The 16275-nt window shown below is 31.0% G+C and overlaps 2 protein-coding genes across 2 annotated transcripts; both read left to right on the forward strand.

Annotated features, from left to right (window-relative positions):
* The first annotated feature begins 4440 nt into the window (after window positions 1-4440).
* LOC108477223 (uncharacterized) lies at window positions 4441-6155 on the forward strand. Its single transcript, XM_017779706.2, has 2 exons — window positions 4441-4645; window positions 5384-6155. Exon 2 carries the CDS (start codon window positions 5410-5412, stop codon window positions 5953-5955), a length of 546 nt encoding a protein of 181 aa, XP_017635195.1. The 5' UTR covers window positions 4441-4645; window positions 5384-5409; the 3' UTR covers window positions 5956-6155.
* A 3063-nt stretch (window positions 6156-9218) lies between these two features.
* Window positions 9219-11537, forward strand: LOC108477237 (flavonoid 3'-monooxygenase CYP75B137-like). The gene is made up of 2 exons (XM_017779728.2): window positions 9219-10270; window positions 10750-11537. The coding sequence occupies exons 1-2, from the start codon at window positions 9386-9388 to the stop codon at window positions 11371-11373; spliced, it is 1509 nt and encodes a 502-aa protein (XP_017635217.1). The 5' UTR covers window positions 9219-9385; the 3' UTR covers window positions 11374-11537.
* Window positions 11538-16275: the final 4738 nt, after the last annotated feature.

Raw genomic sequence — 16275 nt, forward strand, 5'->3', positions numbered from 1 at the left:
AACAATTCTTAAAACAATACACAAATTAATAATATAATAAAAATGGTTATATTAAAATTTAAAATAATTAAAAATAAAATAAATATATATATATATTAATATATAATTAGCCGAAGGCGGGCCCGGCCAAAAAACTCTTACGAGGCTGCCCGTTTTCTAAACGGCCTCGTTTTTTACCAAGCCCATTTTTCGGCCTATATTTTTACCCAAACCTCCCATTTTTGAGCGGGCCTTGGTAGGCCGAGCCGCCCAGCCCATGATCAGCTCTATCTAGGACTAGACTGGAATCAAATTCAAAATTTAGGGTACAAATTATAAAAAATAAAAAAATAATGAAGATCGAAATGAGACGTGTTGAAACAAACAAGGACGAAATGGGAAAATAGTCCCATTTTCAGACACGTGTCCTGTTTCCAAGAGCTCAGCATGCTCGAGATTAAATTGAATCGCATGAGAAATAAGTGGCCAAAATTAAAAAATAACAGAAGGTAACTAAAGGACTAAATTGAAGCATACTAGAAACTAGAGGGACCAAAGGGACAAATATCCCCAAAAGGCAAAACGCGCGAATCCCCCCTGGAGCGGGTCGGGTCGCGCGTGGGTATGGCCTATATGACGCCGTTTTGGCGCTGTGATGTTGGGTGCAAAACGACACCGTTTTGACTGTGTATAAAAGCTTAAATTTTTTTTTAAATCATCACTCTTCACCATTTTTTAAAATAAATTTCAAAACCCCCTTTCCATCCTCTGCTTCTTTTCTTCTCCGCCGTAGCTCCACCGCGCCGAAGATAAAAGTTTTTTTTTCTTGAATCTCTCTTTTTCTTTCAAAGGAAAAGGTTTTCTTTTTTTTTAAAAAAAAAAGATTTGATTTTTTTAAAAACCAAAAATCAGAATAAAAAGGGAAGAAAAAAGGGTTATTTTAGATTCTATTTTCCCTCTTTTAGACCCTCGTTGGAAACCCAACGGGTTTGATGTGTTTAAACGCCGAAGGTGGCGAGAAAACAAAACGACAGGTATATTTATTTATTTATTTTTCTTTTATTGAAAATAAAAATAAAAAGGATAAAAACAACACCTTTTGAAACTCTCGATCTTTCATTGATTAATTTTTTTTGAATCGTTAAAAATCCCCCTCCTTCAATATTACATTCGGATCTGGCTCTTATAGCCATTTCAATACAATATTTTTAAGTTTCTTCCTACTGCTCTGTGTCGTCTGCTGCTATTTCTGCATTTGTTCCTTTTTTGTGCCTTCTTTTGTAGGTTTTGAAAGTCAACGGGGCGGGGTTTTTCCGTTTCGATGCTAGCGTGCCAAGGGAGTTGACCTCTGAGCGGAGTGCACGCTGAGGGCGCACGAGGCTGACATGGGAGGCATATGGGAGGTGTGGCGCAAGGGTTAGGGGCTAGGGTTTGATTTTCTGAAAATGTTTAAAGTTTTGGGCCATCTGGGTTTTGTTATTTTTTTGGCTTAGGGTTTAATTTTGGGCTTAGGTATTGGGTTGTTTAAATATTATTGGTTTGGTTTTGTTTTATTGGGCCTGAGCAAATTTGGGCCTCTACACTATTTATTAAAAATTTGGGAGCAAAAATATAATTAACGAGATATAAGAAAAATTAAGAGTTTTCATAGGAAATAATATTTAATGTGATTATAGTCTTTAAGCTCACATCCCCATCCCAAAAGAATAAAATATCATATCATTTAACTCATAACTTTTGCAAAGATAAAGCTACAAACCATCCTTACAACAACGCGTGACTTTTGCGTAATATAGCTACAAACCATCCTCACATTAAATAAAATAAAAACCTTAAGGGATTACATCAATAAAATATTATGAAGGCTATTATATTAGGAGTCAGATTATAAGGGCCAATTTTTAACAGTAGAAATAAATGTAATTTTTAACAAAATGACTAGTTTGCTTTTTGATTTAACATACATGGACTCATTTGTCCAATTTTCTAGTAGAGAGGAAAAAATGCAATCTGACTCTTAATATAGAGACCTCTATGATACTTTTATCAGATTACATCCCCTCTAAACTTGATCTCCAAAAAAAAAAAAAACTTAAACAATAAATTTTAATTATTAACATTTCTTACTTATTAAAAATAAGCATAATGACAAATTTAACCTTCAATATTTACATGTTGTCAATTTGATCATTATTCTTTTTATGAGCTAAATTGGTCATTAACCTTTAAAAAAAAGTTAAATTGCTTTTTTTAACAGAAATGCTAATAAAAATATTAACTTTTTAACGACATTGGCGTGGCAATATGCATTGTAGTCTGTCCACATCTACTTCATATTGACATGAAATTATTTGTCTTATATGGCATATCAACAAATAATTTAAAAATGATAAAATTATTCAAAAATAAGAAAAAATTCAAAAATATATAAATTATAAAGAAAAATGGCATAAAGTGCATGTGGATTGTAATGTGAGCTACTATGTTTAAAATTTTACGTTTTTAGTCAATATTGTTGTTTTAAAAAATTCAACTCTTTTGAAAGATTGATGGTCAAATTCAACTTTTTCAAAATATTGAGAGTCAAATTTAACTTAAAAAATAATAAGAACCAAATTGATAAAAGATACAAATATTATAACCTAAATTTGTAAATTTATCTAAAAAATGTAATTTATCAAATAAACTTAAGTTTCATGTAATCTTTAACCAAGAGAATCACATTAGGAGGCAATTATTTCTCTAAACCCCTCAAACTTTGAAGGTATATTTAAACAAATTGAGAAAAAGTTGAAGTTGATCCACTATATTTGATGTATCTCAAGCAAACATTTAAAAGGAAGTTTATATGTATTTTAAATTTTATCACAAATCATGTATTTAGAATATAGGTGTGTATTAAAAATAACATATAATAAATAATGAAGTATAAAATTTGAAGTTAATATCAAGTTGATTTGTGACACTAATGAAGCAATGACATTATCCATATACACAAATTTGGTGAAAGAAAACATTTTATATTAAGAGTTTTTTTTAAGTCTACTCAAGAATTATTATTAGTGTAGTGGTAAAAATTTATTTATGGATCCATTAAATACAAGTTCAAAGTATGAAAAACAAAAGATCATCAAAATTGATAATAGTAGTATAACACCCCAAAAATCTCAATGTCATTAATAATAGTATTTCAAAAGATAAATAGCAAAATTTCCCAAAAAGTAAGAGTTATCCATTGAAGTAAAGTCAAAATTTAACATTGAGAAAGAAAGTATGAATAGTGAAGGGTTATAATAAACTGCAAATTTATGAGAAATGGGTAAATTTTTCAAAAATGTTTTTTTATGAACGTGATATGGATATGAATTGATTGGTAGAGTTCGAAACTTTAGATATGGACTAGATTGAAAAGTGATGACAAGTATAGGAATTAAAGTGTAATCTTTTCATTTTATAGAGAACGGATCTAAATGTAATTTTCTCAACTTTTAGTAGATTTTTGGAGGCATAATCATAATATATTGGAATATCCAAGTGTTGAGGTATAAAAGAAAGAGAAAATTTGTGTAGATTAAAGAAGAAATATGTTGAATTTGGATTGGTTGATAACTAAAGAATTAAATTGAAAGTAAAAATGGAAATATTTAGATTTTCTACATATATACAAGTGGCAAATGACAACAACAGTAAAAATATATAAATAAATAATAAAAGAATGAAAAAAGGAAAGGAAAATATGGGAAAAAAAGCAGACAATTCTCCATCATTGTAAATAGGTCTTTGGGGAAGGTTATCTTCAAAATTATTTTTAGAAAACAAAATATTTTTTTTTCTATTTTATTCAATTTGTTCTTTTTCTCAATTTTAACCGAAAATCTTTGAAATTTTCATGAAATTAAAGTGAGATTTCACATCAATGTAAAATTTAAGAGTGTTTTGTAACCAACCATGGAGACTTGAAGATAAAGATGGAAGTGGGAGAAAACATGGGTAAATTGTTTAAATTATTATGCTATATTTATTTAATTGTATAATATTTTGTGAAATTGCAAGAATTAAGTGTACTAATTAATACTTGAACTCAACAACTAAGTTCATTTTAGTATTTGAACTTAAATTCCGTCAATATTTGATTATGTGCCACATTCTCACTTGAAAATTAAAAAAAAATAAATATTTTTAGGTGATGATATAGCACAATCCTAGAGTGTCACATTATCAAACTTTTATATTATCCAAGTTCAATAATTAAAATGAACTTAGTTACCTAGTTCGGGTATCTAAGCGAAAAAAGTATAGGTACCAAAACGGATCTAATTGTGAACAACTAAAAATTTCATTAACCCTATGAATTATTAAAAAAGAATTAAGAAGGGTTTTTTTTTTAAATTGATTTGGGCTTTTTTATAATAAACCCAACAAGTTAACTCCAGGCCCATGATGACTCATTCTAACCAAATGGACTGTCTTAAAGAGGGAAAGAAAATAAGACAGCCAGCCACTAAGAAACGAAGCTTCTCTCTCCTTCGTTATAGGGTTTACGAATAACCTCGATTTCAATTGTCTTCTTTTGATATATCTCCGGCAATAAGCTTCACCGTTTCATTCCATCCTAGAGAGCGGAGCTCCCTTCATTTGTCTGGTTTTGGCTCAGATCGACTACCGGGTAAGAATTCGTGCCTTTGTTTCACAGTTCGACTCCTTATTTCTCTTCTCCTGAAGATTCTTCTCATTTGAATCTTTGCCATTATCGTTTTTACACAGCTTTTCGTTTGGAATTAGGAGCCGACCATAGGCTGGTTGACTGAATCGGTTTCCGTATTCGGTTTTTTTTTTTTTTTTGTAAGCAATTGAAGGAATTGGAATTATAAATCCATAAATGGGTTTTGGATTTCTTTGTCTTCGTTGTTTCAGAAAGTGATCTGTTTGTCATTTATGCTTTTCGTTGGTTTAAAATAGTTAATTATTTTGGAGTAGCATAGGGATACTGCATTGCCAGGTATCAAATTGTACAATGTGCTTGTCACAGGTTTCGAGTGAGAACTCTTCATTAGTATCTAAGTTGTGACTTAAAATTTTTCATAATAACCCATGTTTTGTATCGGTATTATAGTGACTGAAGCGCTCATATATTTCATATACTAATTTTAATTTTATTATAGTATGGATGATCTATTTTCAGTCAATCATCCAGGACAGATGTTTGAGTTTTCATGTTGTCCTTTGTAAATCCTCTGGTCTCTAGCTTGAGTTATACGTGTGTTTTTTGTGCTATGTTAGGCACTCATTAGTTATTTGTTTTGCCTAAGGTCTTGAGCTAGATTCCTGGTGAAAGAGCTTGCTTAGTGAGAATAGGTGTGCTATGTTTTTAATCCATGGTATGTTTCTTTGTTGATGTTTTTAGGTATCTCATCTTGGGTTGGTGGTGACATGGGTGATTTTCCAATCCAAATTAGCACCAGGCTTATCGACCGACTAACTGAAGATGATGAGAAGGTGAAGAAAAGAACAAAGAAAACTAAAACCAGGGTGCCACGAGAGCCTCGACTGCCAGAAACTAAGGTAGATCAGCCGCAAATATCTGATGATTCTGAACAACAGAAAGGGACTAGTACAGGCACTGGATGGGCTGTTCCGCCTCCCTTGTTTATGCCCGTAAACCAACTTCCTTACTCTGTCAGTGCAGAATTGGATGCAATTCGATCTGTCGTTAAAGAGAGCGAGAACGTAGTAGAAAAGCTGCGGAAGCAGGAAAAGAACATGGTGCAGGAAGCAACACAAAAAGCCAAGGATCTTCATGATAAGGAGTTCAAGATACCAGAACCAAAGCCTATGCCTTGTTCGGTTGAGAGTAATGCTTGGATGACATGCTACAAGGAGAATACTAATGACCTTACTAAATGCGCTCCTCTGGCGCAAAATTTTGCAGAATGTGCTCGCCGAGTCAGGCAGCTTGCAAAACCAGCTGATAAGTAGTCTTTGATAGGGGCAAATTTTCAAGTCATAGAAGGAGTGCAAGCCACTTGCCATTGCAAATAAAACAGCAGACGAAAAAATCTACCAATTTGTTTTAACACCCTTGTAGGGTTACAGTTTGTGCCATTTTGGCATCTTTCGTCTCATACTTTTTGTTAACATCTTCTACTTCTCCCTAAAGGCTTTGTTTTGTTACTTAATATGTTGAAAGCGACTTGAAATGATTGACATGATTTTCACCATTTTAATTTTGGTGCTTTAACACCAAATATTGTTTTCATTAATGTCACTATTTATTGAGATACAGCAAGACTCTAAATTTGGTAATTTTTTATTTTTGTATAATTAAAATATGTTTTGTGTTTGTGCTATAATTTCTAAAGATTAATCCTTAATTTTGAGGTTTCCTCAATGATGTTGACATCTCTTTTTGGAATTTTGAGGGTGATTCAAAATTTTTAAATTTTAAACATATATAAATAACTCAAAAATTATTAATTTTACATTGTTAAAAAAATTTAAATAAAAAAATTATGACACGGTTTAAAGGTTACAACGGATGTTAAAAATGCACAATTTCAACAGTCATTTTTCCTTTTCCCATAAAATACTCTCCATCGGATCATAAGTGCTGTAAGAGGTTTACTCACTTGGGGCTGCCCTTGGTTTTGTGTGTGACAAGGTTTAACAGAACCCAAGGCTTGAAAAGGTAAATTGCTCTGACAAGCCAGAAGAGAAGTGATTCCTAAAGTACTTGCTGTAGCAATTTTCGTGTTTCTTATGTTGACGTTGAGCAAATTTTGGTGAAGGACAACCCGCTAATTCAAAAGATAATGGCATCCATTTGATGAATTGCCTTCTAACTTACTTGCCCAAAGAATGTTGATGCCTTGAGGGGATGAGGTTTCGGGATTTTGACCATTTTAATATGGATAATTATTTAGCCTATCATTAATGGAGTGAAAATTCCACAAGGTGATGCTAAGTGTCCTTTTGATTATATTATTATATTATTACATTTTAAATATATGATATTATCTTAGATTTATTTGTTGTTTTTAATAATAATCCTTTTAAGATTGCCTTCCCCGCTAGACAAGCATGGACAATGATAAAAATTTGAATGCTTTTTATGGGCTAACCTTCCAAAGCACATTTATATTTTAACCTTCCTTGATTAGATACCCAATCGGAGCAATTCTCTTCCTAGGCTTGGAGAATTATCCATGAAAGTATTGATTTGCTTAAATAGGGTCTTCATTGGAGCGCGGGAACATGCATGATATTATGATTTTGCATGACCAATGGATTCCTAGTTGTTTGCTTTTGTTTTGCGCGTCTCCTCCCTTCTATCAAGGTCTTGGAATGATGCATTTTTATGCTCGTATATTAACCATGAAAAGCATAAAGCTATTGTGAAAATCTTGATTAAACACCTACTTCATGATCAACTTGGATGGAATTTCAAAAGAATGATGGTTCCTTTAATAATTGCTCTAGGTGTAGATCACTCTCGTCTCACTCCCTTCGTGCTACGACCGCAGGTTGTTCTAGTTGCTGCCATGGGCTACCTAGTGCAGGCTGAAAACATTTACGGGGTCCCAAAGATTTAAGAACCTGCTATGGAGGGCATGACACAATGCAATGACAACAAACTAAAATATTGCTAAATGGATCAGTGGAGTAGATCCCTGCAGCCTGAGATTACGGAGTGGAAGTGAATTTGATTAAGCACATCCTCTTTTCTGTCTGTTTTCAAAGGTCGTATGGGATGCTTCGAGGTTTAGCTACAAACCTCTACAAGAGGAGTTCTCGAGTGTTAAATCATGGTGGGATAATATTAGTGGCTATTTTGAGTCTTTCATACTATTGGATTTTTTTTTCCAATCATAATTAAATAAAAATAAAATACAATATTAGTTATTCACTTATTCAATTCATTCTATTTTCATCACCTAATTATTATTCGTTAGTTGACTAACAGGTAATATATGCTTTATTTTATTTGCTTAATAATAAATTTAACCTTTCAATGTTTTCATATTTTATCAATTTGATACTAAATTTAAAAATTTAACAAATTTAGCTTACAATATTTATAAAATATCATTTTAATCCTACTTGTCAATATTTTAAAAATATTTAAAAATCTCAAAATTAAAAAAAATATATATATATAATATAAAAATATTTAATGTTTTTACCCCAATGTTTTTTATATAGCTGAATGCAGAATGCAAACAAAGTGGTTGAATGGATTTCTTGGAAACGAAGGTTGAGATGTAGTAATGCCAAAATTTTCAAGTTTTTAGAGGTTTTCCCTCGTCTTATTTATTGTTAGATGGTTTGTTTTCCATTTAAAAGAATTTATTGGAATGGAAAGATTATTGTATGAATAGTGTCTGGACATTACTTAGGTTGCGAAGGTTTTTTTAATCATAAATAATCGTTTGCCTGTTAATTTTTATTATGTATCTATTGTTTTTTCAGACATTGTCAATTTCCCGGTGTGTTGCAGGCCCAAGTTTGAGATAAATGCTAATACTATTACTGGTAGACGAAGTTAAAAAAGAAAAAGAAAAGAAAGGTATATAATAAAATAGAGATAAATAGTGATAATATAAGAGAATAAATTATTTTAGATAATTTTATTTTTAATTTAATCATCTTTTATTTCTTTGCTTCTAAATCGTCTTTTAGTCTTTTTAGTTTTATGCTGTCAATTTTTTTAATTCTTTTAGTTTCTAGGCAGGTAATTATTTCTCATTTCTCATTTTCTTTTAATTTTAATCAAATTTCAAAATTTGATGACACCTCCAGTGGTGGTTATAATTTTCAAATTTCAATTTTTTCCTAATATTTTTCTAGATTTTTAATGGTTGGTTTCAGTTTTTCTATTTTCATTTTTTGCTTATGATTTTTTTCAGCTTTTTAATTTTTCTAGATTTTTAGTGGTTTGTTTCAGTTTTTCTATTTTCTATTTAAGTTTTCTTATGATTTATAAAATTTTAAATTAGTAATGATAAAATTATATTTTGGCCTTTTAAAAATAATAAAATTAATTTTAAAATAATAAATAATAAAATTATATTTTTATTATTATAAAATTATGCAATTTAATTCCACCCAAAAACAATTTCTAACTTCCCCTAGATTTAAGTATTTTTAAAATTTATTTTGTTGGGGTTTTTTTCTCACATAGTTTGAACATTTCTTTCCCCAAACTTTTAATTATTTTAATTAAATTTAAATTAAATAGTGTGATATTATTTTATTAGTTAGTAAGGATGAAAGCAAAAGATCCTTGTTGCCATATTCCACAAATCACGAACAGCTCATTCTTTGTCTTTTGTGAATTCCTCCTTGATATATGCCTCAATCTGCCCACCCAGATCGTCATTCGTTAACTAGTTAGTTCCCTTTTCATTTCATGTCTCTCCTTTTCACCTTTGTTTTTGCCACTTCAATTTTCTGGTTAACATGGATGTACCTTAAATCCAAGAAGGGGAAGCCGCCACCCCCACCAGGCCCTCTAGGCCTCCCCTTAGTGGGAAACCTTCCCTTCCTTCGTACTGACCTTCACTCCTACTTCTCTGAACTAGCTCACATCTACGGTCCAGTTGTGAAACTCCAGCTTGGAGGCAAGCTTGCGATCCTGATAACCTCCCCATCCACGGCTCGAGAAGTTCTTAAAGACCAAGACATCGCGTTTGCTAACCGTGATGTGCCTGTGGTTGCCAAGGTTGTAACCGGCGGCCGTGATATAGTTTGGAACCCCTATGGCCCGGAATGGAGGATGTTAAGGAAAGTATGCGTTATCAAGATGCTTAGCAATGCTACTTTGGATAAAGTATATAGTCTTCGCCGTCAAGAAGTACGAGAAACCATAGGTTATTTATATAGTAAGGCCGGTTCGCCTGTAAACGTGGGAGAGCAGATGTTTTTAACTATCTTGAATGTGGTGACCAATATGATATGGGGCGGGTCCATGGAAGGGGAGGCCAGGGCGAGCCTTGGTGCAGAGTTCAGGCAAGTCATCTCAGAAGTAACAGAACTTTTGGGTCTACCTAATGTTTCGGATTTCTTCCCGGCGTTGGCCCCGCTTGATTTGCAAGGTGCAGTGAAACGTGTCCGAAAATCAACGGAGAAGTTGGACGCAATTATTGATAAGATAATCAATCAAAGGTTGGAGGAGAAGCAAAGTGGGCACACAGTAGAGGAATTCAAGGACTTTCTACAATTCCTATTAAAGTTGAAAGATGAGGATGATTCCAAGACCCCAATGACCATGATTCATATCAAAGCCTTGCTCCTGGTGAGTCTTCTTTGATTCTTTTTAATTATTATTTGCAATGATATTATTATTAATATTTTACAGAATTGATTTTGGTACCACTATGAGCAAAGCTCCTTTGGGTGCCCTTATCCAACAAAAGGATAAATTAGGAAACCACTTTTGGTATTGAGCCCACAGACAGTTACAAAGTGACTTCTTAAAACAGTTCATAGAAAGAAACGTTTTATTTAGATGAAAAAGTATTTAATAGGTAGGCCTACATGACTGATCCACCGGACTATTCATCGTGGTCTCTTTGCCAAAAAACCAAAAAACTAGAAAAATCTCTTTGGCATTATTATTGGTTCTCAAATGGATTCCCCGTGGTCCAGGGATCGGTAATTATTATCCTTGTCTTGTGTTCCATCATGGCCTCATTGTATTATAAAAACAATGATGAAATTGCATTCCAAATTTGCCTTGGTAACATTGATTATATTATATTTATATTGAAACAGGATATGGTGGTGGGAGGATCAGACACATCATCCAACTCAATTGAGTTTACAATGGCTGAAATCATCAACAAACCAGAAGTAATGAGAAAAGCACAGCAAGAACTTGATGAAGTAGTGGGCAAAGATAGCTTCGTGGAAGAATCCCACATTCACAGATTCCCATATCTCCTTGCAGTTATGAAAGAGTCATTGCGTCTGCACCCGGTTTTACCACTCCTAGTCCCCCATTGTCCTAGTGAACCCAGCACCGTAGGTGGCTACGCCGTCCCTAAGGGTTCAAGGGTGTTCGTCAATGCTTGGGCAATTCACAGAGACCCTTCTATCTGGGAAAACCCATTGGAGTTCAACCCTGACAGGTTTTTGAACAGCCAATGGGATTTCAGTGGGAGTGATTTCAGATATTTTCCATTCGGGTCTGGCCGAAGAATCTGTGCTGGAATAGCTATGGCTGAGAGGATGGTGTTATATTCGGTTGCCTCACTGTTGCATTCTTTTGATTGGCAAGTGCCGGAGGGTAAGAAGTTAGATCTTTCTGAAAAGTTTGGGATTGTGTTGAAGTTACAGAATCCACTTGTCGCAATTCCGACACCAAGGTTATCAGATCCAGCTCTTTACCAGCAATAGTTTTTAGATTTATTTACATCCCTTCTATTCCCGCTCATTTGTATTAATACAACATAAGCCTCCATCAACCATCAACTTATTAAACAAACCGAAAACATACAAGGCATGTTCATTTGTTTATGTTTGTTTAATAAATCATAAACCTTATTTATTGTTAATTATAATATCGTTGTAAAATGTAATCGTACTTTCCCAGGGATGCTGTTGTGATGCCATACGACTCGAGTCATAAATAGAGACCAAAAATGGGTTAGAGAATCCTTAGTCTATACTACAAGACACTTTCAAAATGATAAAATTTTCTGTAAATTACGAATATTTTATCATTCTTTTGATCATCCTAATAGATTGACTTTCGTGAGATATTTGATCAGCCACAGTAGCCTTCATTTTTCAAAAAGTATTTTCTGTACTACTCATGTTGCTCGTTGACACCGTGTCGACGCAAAATGACATTCTCTCTTGTGATTATTGATGCCGAATGGGCTTTAGGGAATCAAAACACGTTTTTGTCCTAAATTGAAAATCTCTTAGCAAGAGAAGAAGTTTGTCCAATTCTGGTTTTGGTACTTATACTATGCCTTAATTTTAATTTAAAAGTCCTCTTTTGGATAAAAAAATATTTATACTATGGATTTAGAATTTATATATATTTCTAAATTGTACAATTAAAAGGTTTATAGGTTGGAATTTTATCAATTACCAAAAAAAAATCCAATAAATTTAGTTTAACCAATTTTTTAATTAATTCAATTGGTCTATTCCAAGCAATTTGTTCAAATTTAAGTTCAATATATTTGTCTTAATTAATACACCTATTTTTTTTAGAAAACAAATAGCATTGGACGAGTACATCAAAACGAATTAAAACCATATAAAGGCTTCGCTATTAGACAACAAAACCCCTTGTACTAAAGTCGGGGGATCCTCACACAACATCAAATTCGAGGGACTATTATTCACATACTTGGCCATTCAATTAACAACCGCAATTTGGACTCTCGGTATATGACGAATTCTTATCTTCTAATCTTATTTAAACAAACTATTGATTAATCGAAACTCAACCAGACTACTATTGGCAACACCACCCGCTAGTAGAGACTCCACAAGAAGCTCATTATCACATTCAAACTCTAACTGTCTGTAACCCTTTGCTCAAGCTATGTGCAAACTTTCAAGCATGACTTGTGCTTCAATTAGAAAGATTGTTTCCCTACCAACCATCGTTGAGAAACCACACAATTATCTCGCATCAACATCTCTAAATACCCCTCCAAACAAAGGTTATAACTAGTGGACGACTCTGCTTCATCCTTGTTAAGTTTAATCTACCCTTGCTTCGATGGTGACCAATGCATAGCGGACACCATAAGATTTAGTTAAAGCCAGCTTAAGTTTGAATTACCATAACTCCTCGCTCAAACAATACTTGTATCTATATCTTTTAATTTTTTCAAATGTCACTTCAATATCTTTCTCTTAATTAATACCGCTTCTAATTCATCATCATGCTGGTATTTTTTTCATAGTGATCACAACCAGAAATTGAGGAGTGATAGTTAATGGAGATTTTTTTTTTCTTTTTTGGAAGTTATGGGAGATTTTTTTTTTTTTTTTAAATAAGGGCCCAATTTTTCTTATATAGTTGAATGCGGAATGCAAACAAAGTTGAATGGGTTGTTTTGTATTGTAATTGGGGATGTTGTAATCACTATATGTGGCTAACCTCATCCACCATATGACTTATTTTCATTGTTATCTTTGTAGTTGCCTCGGACCAACGGCGAACTTTTCGTCTTTTTTTTTCAAGTTTTTTAGAGGTTTTCTCATTGTTATCTTTCTAGTTGCCTTGGATCAACAGCAAACTTTTCGTCTCTTTTTTCAAGGTTTTTTTTTTTTTTTTTAAGAGGTTTTCTTTCATCTCAGTTATTGATTACATGTTTAATAATTATAAAAATAGTTACTTTTGTTTGTTTCAAATTACATTTTAATCATTTATATTTAAAATATTATATTTTAATCACTTACTTTATTGTTTTGTTATGAAGTGGTCACTCTATTGTTAAGATACCTTCCTAACGACAGTCCTACGTAGAAATCCAAATAAGTTTTAAATGCCAACTTGGATGTCCTATGTGGCAGTCCAAATTAAAGTTATTTAATTAAAAACCTATTTTCATCCCAGCAACTGGACATCCAAGTTGGCATTTAAAACTCATTTGGACTATCATTAGGGAGGTTACGAAATTTAACAGTAGAGTGATCATTTCGTAACAAAATGATAATATTAGTGAGTAAAACTTAACATTTAAAACATAAATGATTAGAATGTAAGATAAAGCAAACAGAAGTGACTATTTTTTAAATTTATCCGTTTAACATTAGATAGTTTATTTTCCATTTAAAAATGATTCATTTGATCTTTTAACACAAATTCAAATTATATAACTCCAATCCCACTCTAATATTGTATTAAAAAGATTTATTGGAATGGAAAGATTATTCTATGAATAGTCTAGGTATATTAGTTAGGCTGCAAAATTAGATTGCATATTTTAATTTGAGTAATTATAGGTTTGTACTTCACGAGTTTGAATTTTTTTAACTAATAAATAATCACTTGTTTTTTTCTTAATTTTTATTATGTGTTTATTGTTTTTTCAGACTTTATCAACTTGGAGTTTTCCAATTGGATATTAGAGGTTGAATTTATGTGGAATAGAAATATCTCCATGTTATGAAATGAAAAGTTTGAAAATCTTAAATTTTATAAAATTTCCATTTCAAAAAAAATTCAAATTTTATTAAAAATTAATGGTAAGAAAATCAAGTTATTAAAATTAAAATTATGATATTTGTTATTTATATTTTAAAATTAAAACTTAAAAATATTATTAATATAATAATATTTATCTTTTTATATAAAATTTAAATGATTTAAAATAATTGTTATCTAAAAACTAATATACGTTTTTTAAAAGAGGGAATTATTTTCCAAAAATGGCTTACTTTTTGTTTATCAATATCAAACTATTTTCGATAAAATAAATATATAAAATGAAAAAAAAACATATTTTATAAATATTTTTTCATGAGATAAATATATGCTCTAAATCTATACGTTGGATTGTCCATATTTATTTTGGGCATAAAATAATTTTTTATAAATAGACATGTTTTTAAAGATTTATTTTTATTTTTATTAATATTTATTAAATATAATAATATGAAACTATAATGTATTGTTATATTATTAATTACAAATTTCACATCATTACATTTTAACGGTTTTAGAATATAGATATTAAAATGTGTGAGAAATAAATTAAAAGATAAATAATATATATATTTTTATTTTTTATTATAATGCATAAATTTAAGTTATGCCAAATATATAAAATCTAATTTACAAATTTTAATTTAATTTTATCTAAGATATAAATATATATTGAGAAAATATTAAGAGGTGAAGGCCCTTAGCCACCATATATGGTCGGCCATTGTTGAGATTGATATGTTTTAAAAATATTGTTTTCGTGGCTTCCTTTCATTCCTACAGTAGTAAGTTGCTTTGGATTTTTTCGCCTGTCACTATTTTTGAAAATGAACATGGAAGTAGTGGACAATTATTTCAATTTGTAATTGTTTATTAGCCAAAAATTATTTCAATTACTAAACAAAATCCAATAAAATCCGTTCAATCAATTTTTTAATTAATTCAATTAAATTCTTTTAATGGTTGTTTCAAGTAATTCCATCCAATTTTGGTTAAATCTATTTATTCTATTTGAAACACTCGTCAATTCTCAATTGGATTTATCGATTCGATCCAATTCTAATAACACTAGTTAAAATTAAAGAAAGTAAATAAAATTATATGATATTGAACTTAAATTTTAAGTTTACAATATAATATTCTTATCGTTAAGTCATTTCTTCTAAATTATCATTATGTAGGTATTATTTTTTAATATAAAAAGAGATGTTTTAGAGTGAAATAATATAAGGAGTAGATCAGTCTTTTGGAGTACAGTAGTGACACCACAACGAACGGGGAGAGTCATGGGAGATTTGTTTTTGTTTTTATTTTTGATAGTAATGGGAGATTATTGACTTCATAAAGGAGAAGAAGCGTGGTGAAGAGGAAATCGTAAAGCGGGTTCGAAGGAGAGGGCTTTCCGGTCTAGGCCTTAATAATAAAAAAAACAAACGAGATATGGTTTACAATGTAAATTAAAGCCCAAATATAATACATAAATTCCAGGACTCCCTTACCCACTTCTTATTTTTTATTTTTCATAATATATAATGATAATTTAATTATATTTACGATGGTGTTTGATACAATAATTAAATTTGTTCATAATCGGATCATCCGGCCTAGCCTAAAGATTCACATGAAAAATAGGAAGGTTTAGGAAAATATAAGTCTTGAAAATGAGTTTTGATAAAAATAAAATTTATTTTCTAAACAAGTTAAACCTCAAGTAAACTTTTTTGGCTTGAACCCTACCTAATTTTTCAAAAAGAAATATTACTATTTTTTACTGTTTTTGATTATTTTGCTATTATTTGACTATTATATTACTACTATTTTGTTATTATTATTTGGATATTGTATAACTCTTATTTTATTATTAATTTTACTAGTATTTACTTGTTAAGTTGCACTTATATTAATTTTATTTAGTTTTTTTAAAAAATTATTTGTTGGGAAACATTTATTTTAATTTTTTAGTGTATTTGATGTATTATATTTTTGTAAATTTATTTTATATAAAAATAATAATATAAAAATTTAATACTAACAGGCCAAGCTTAGGCAAAATTTTAAGCTAATTTTTTGGTTGACCCAAGCCTAAAAACATGCCTGAATTTTTCTACTCGCCCAACCCAGCC

The sequence above is a fragment of the Gossypium arboreum genome, chromosome 12 (genome assembly GCF_025698485.1).
Source record: "Gossypium arboreum isolate Shixiya-1 chromosome 12, ASM2569848v2, whole genome shotgun sequence".
NCBI classification, from domain to species: domain Eukaryota; kingdom Viridiplantae; phylum Streptophyta; class Magnoliopsida; order Malvales; family Malvaceae; genus Gossypium; species Gossypium arboreum.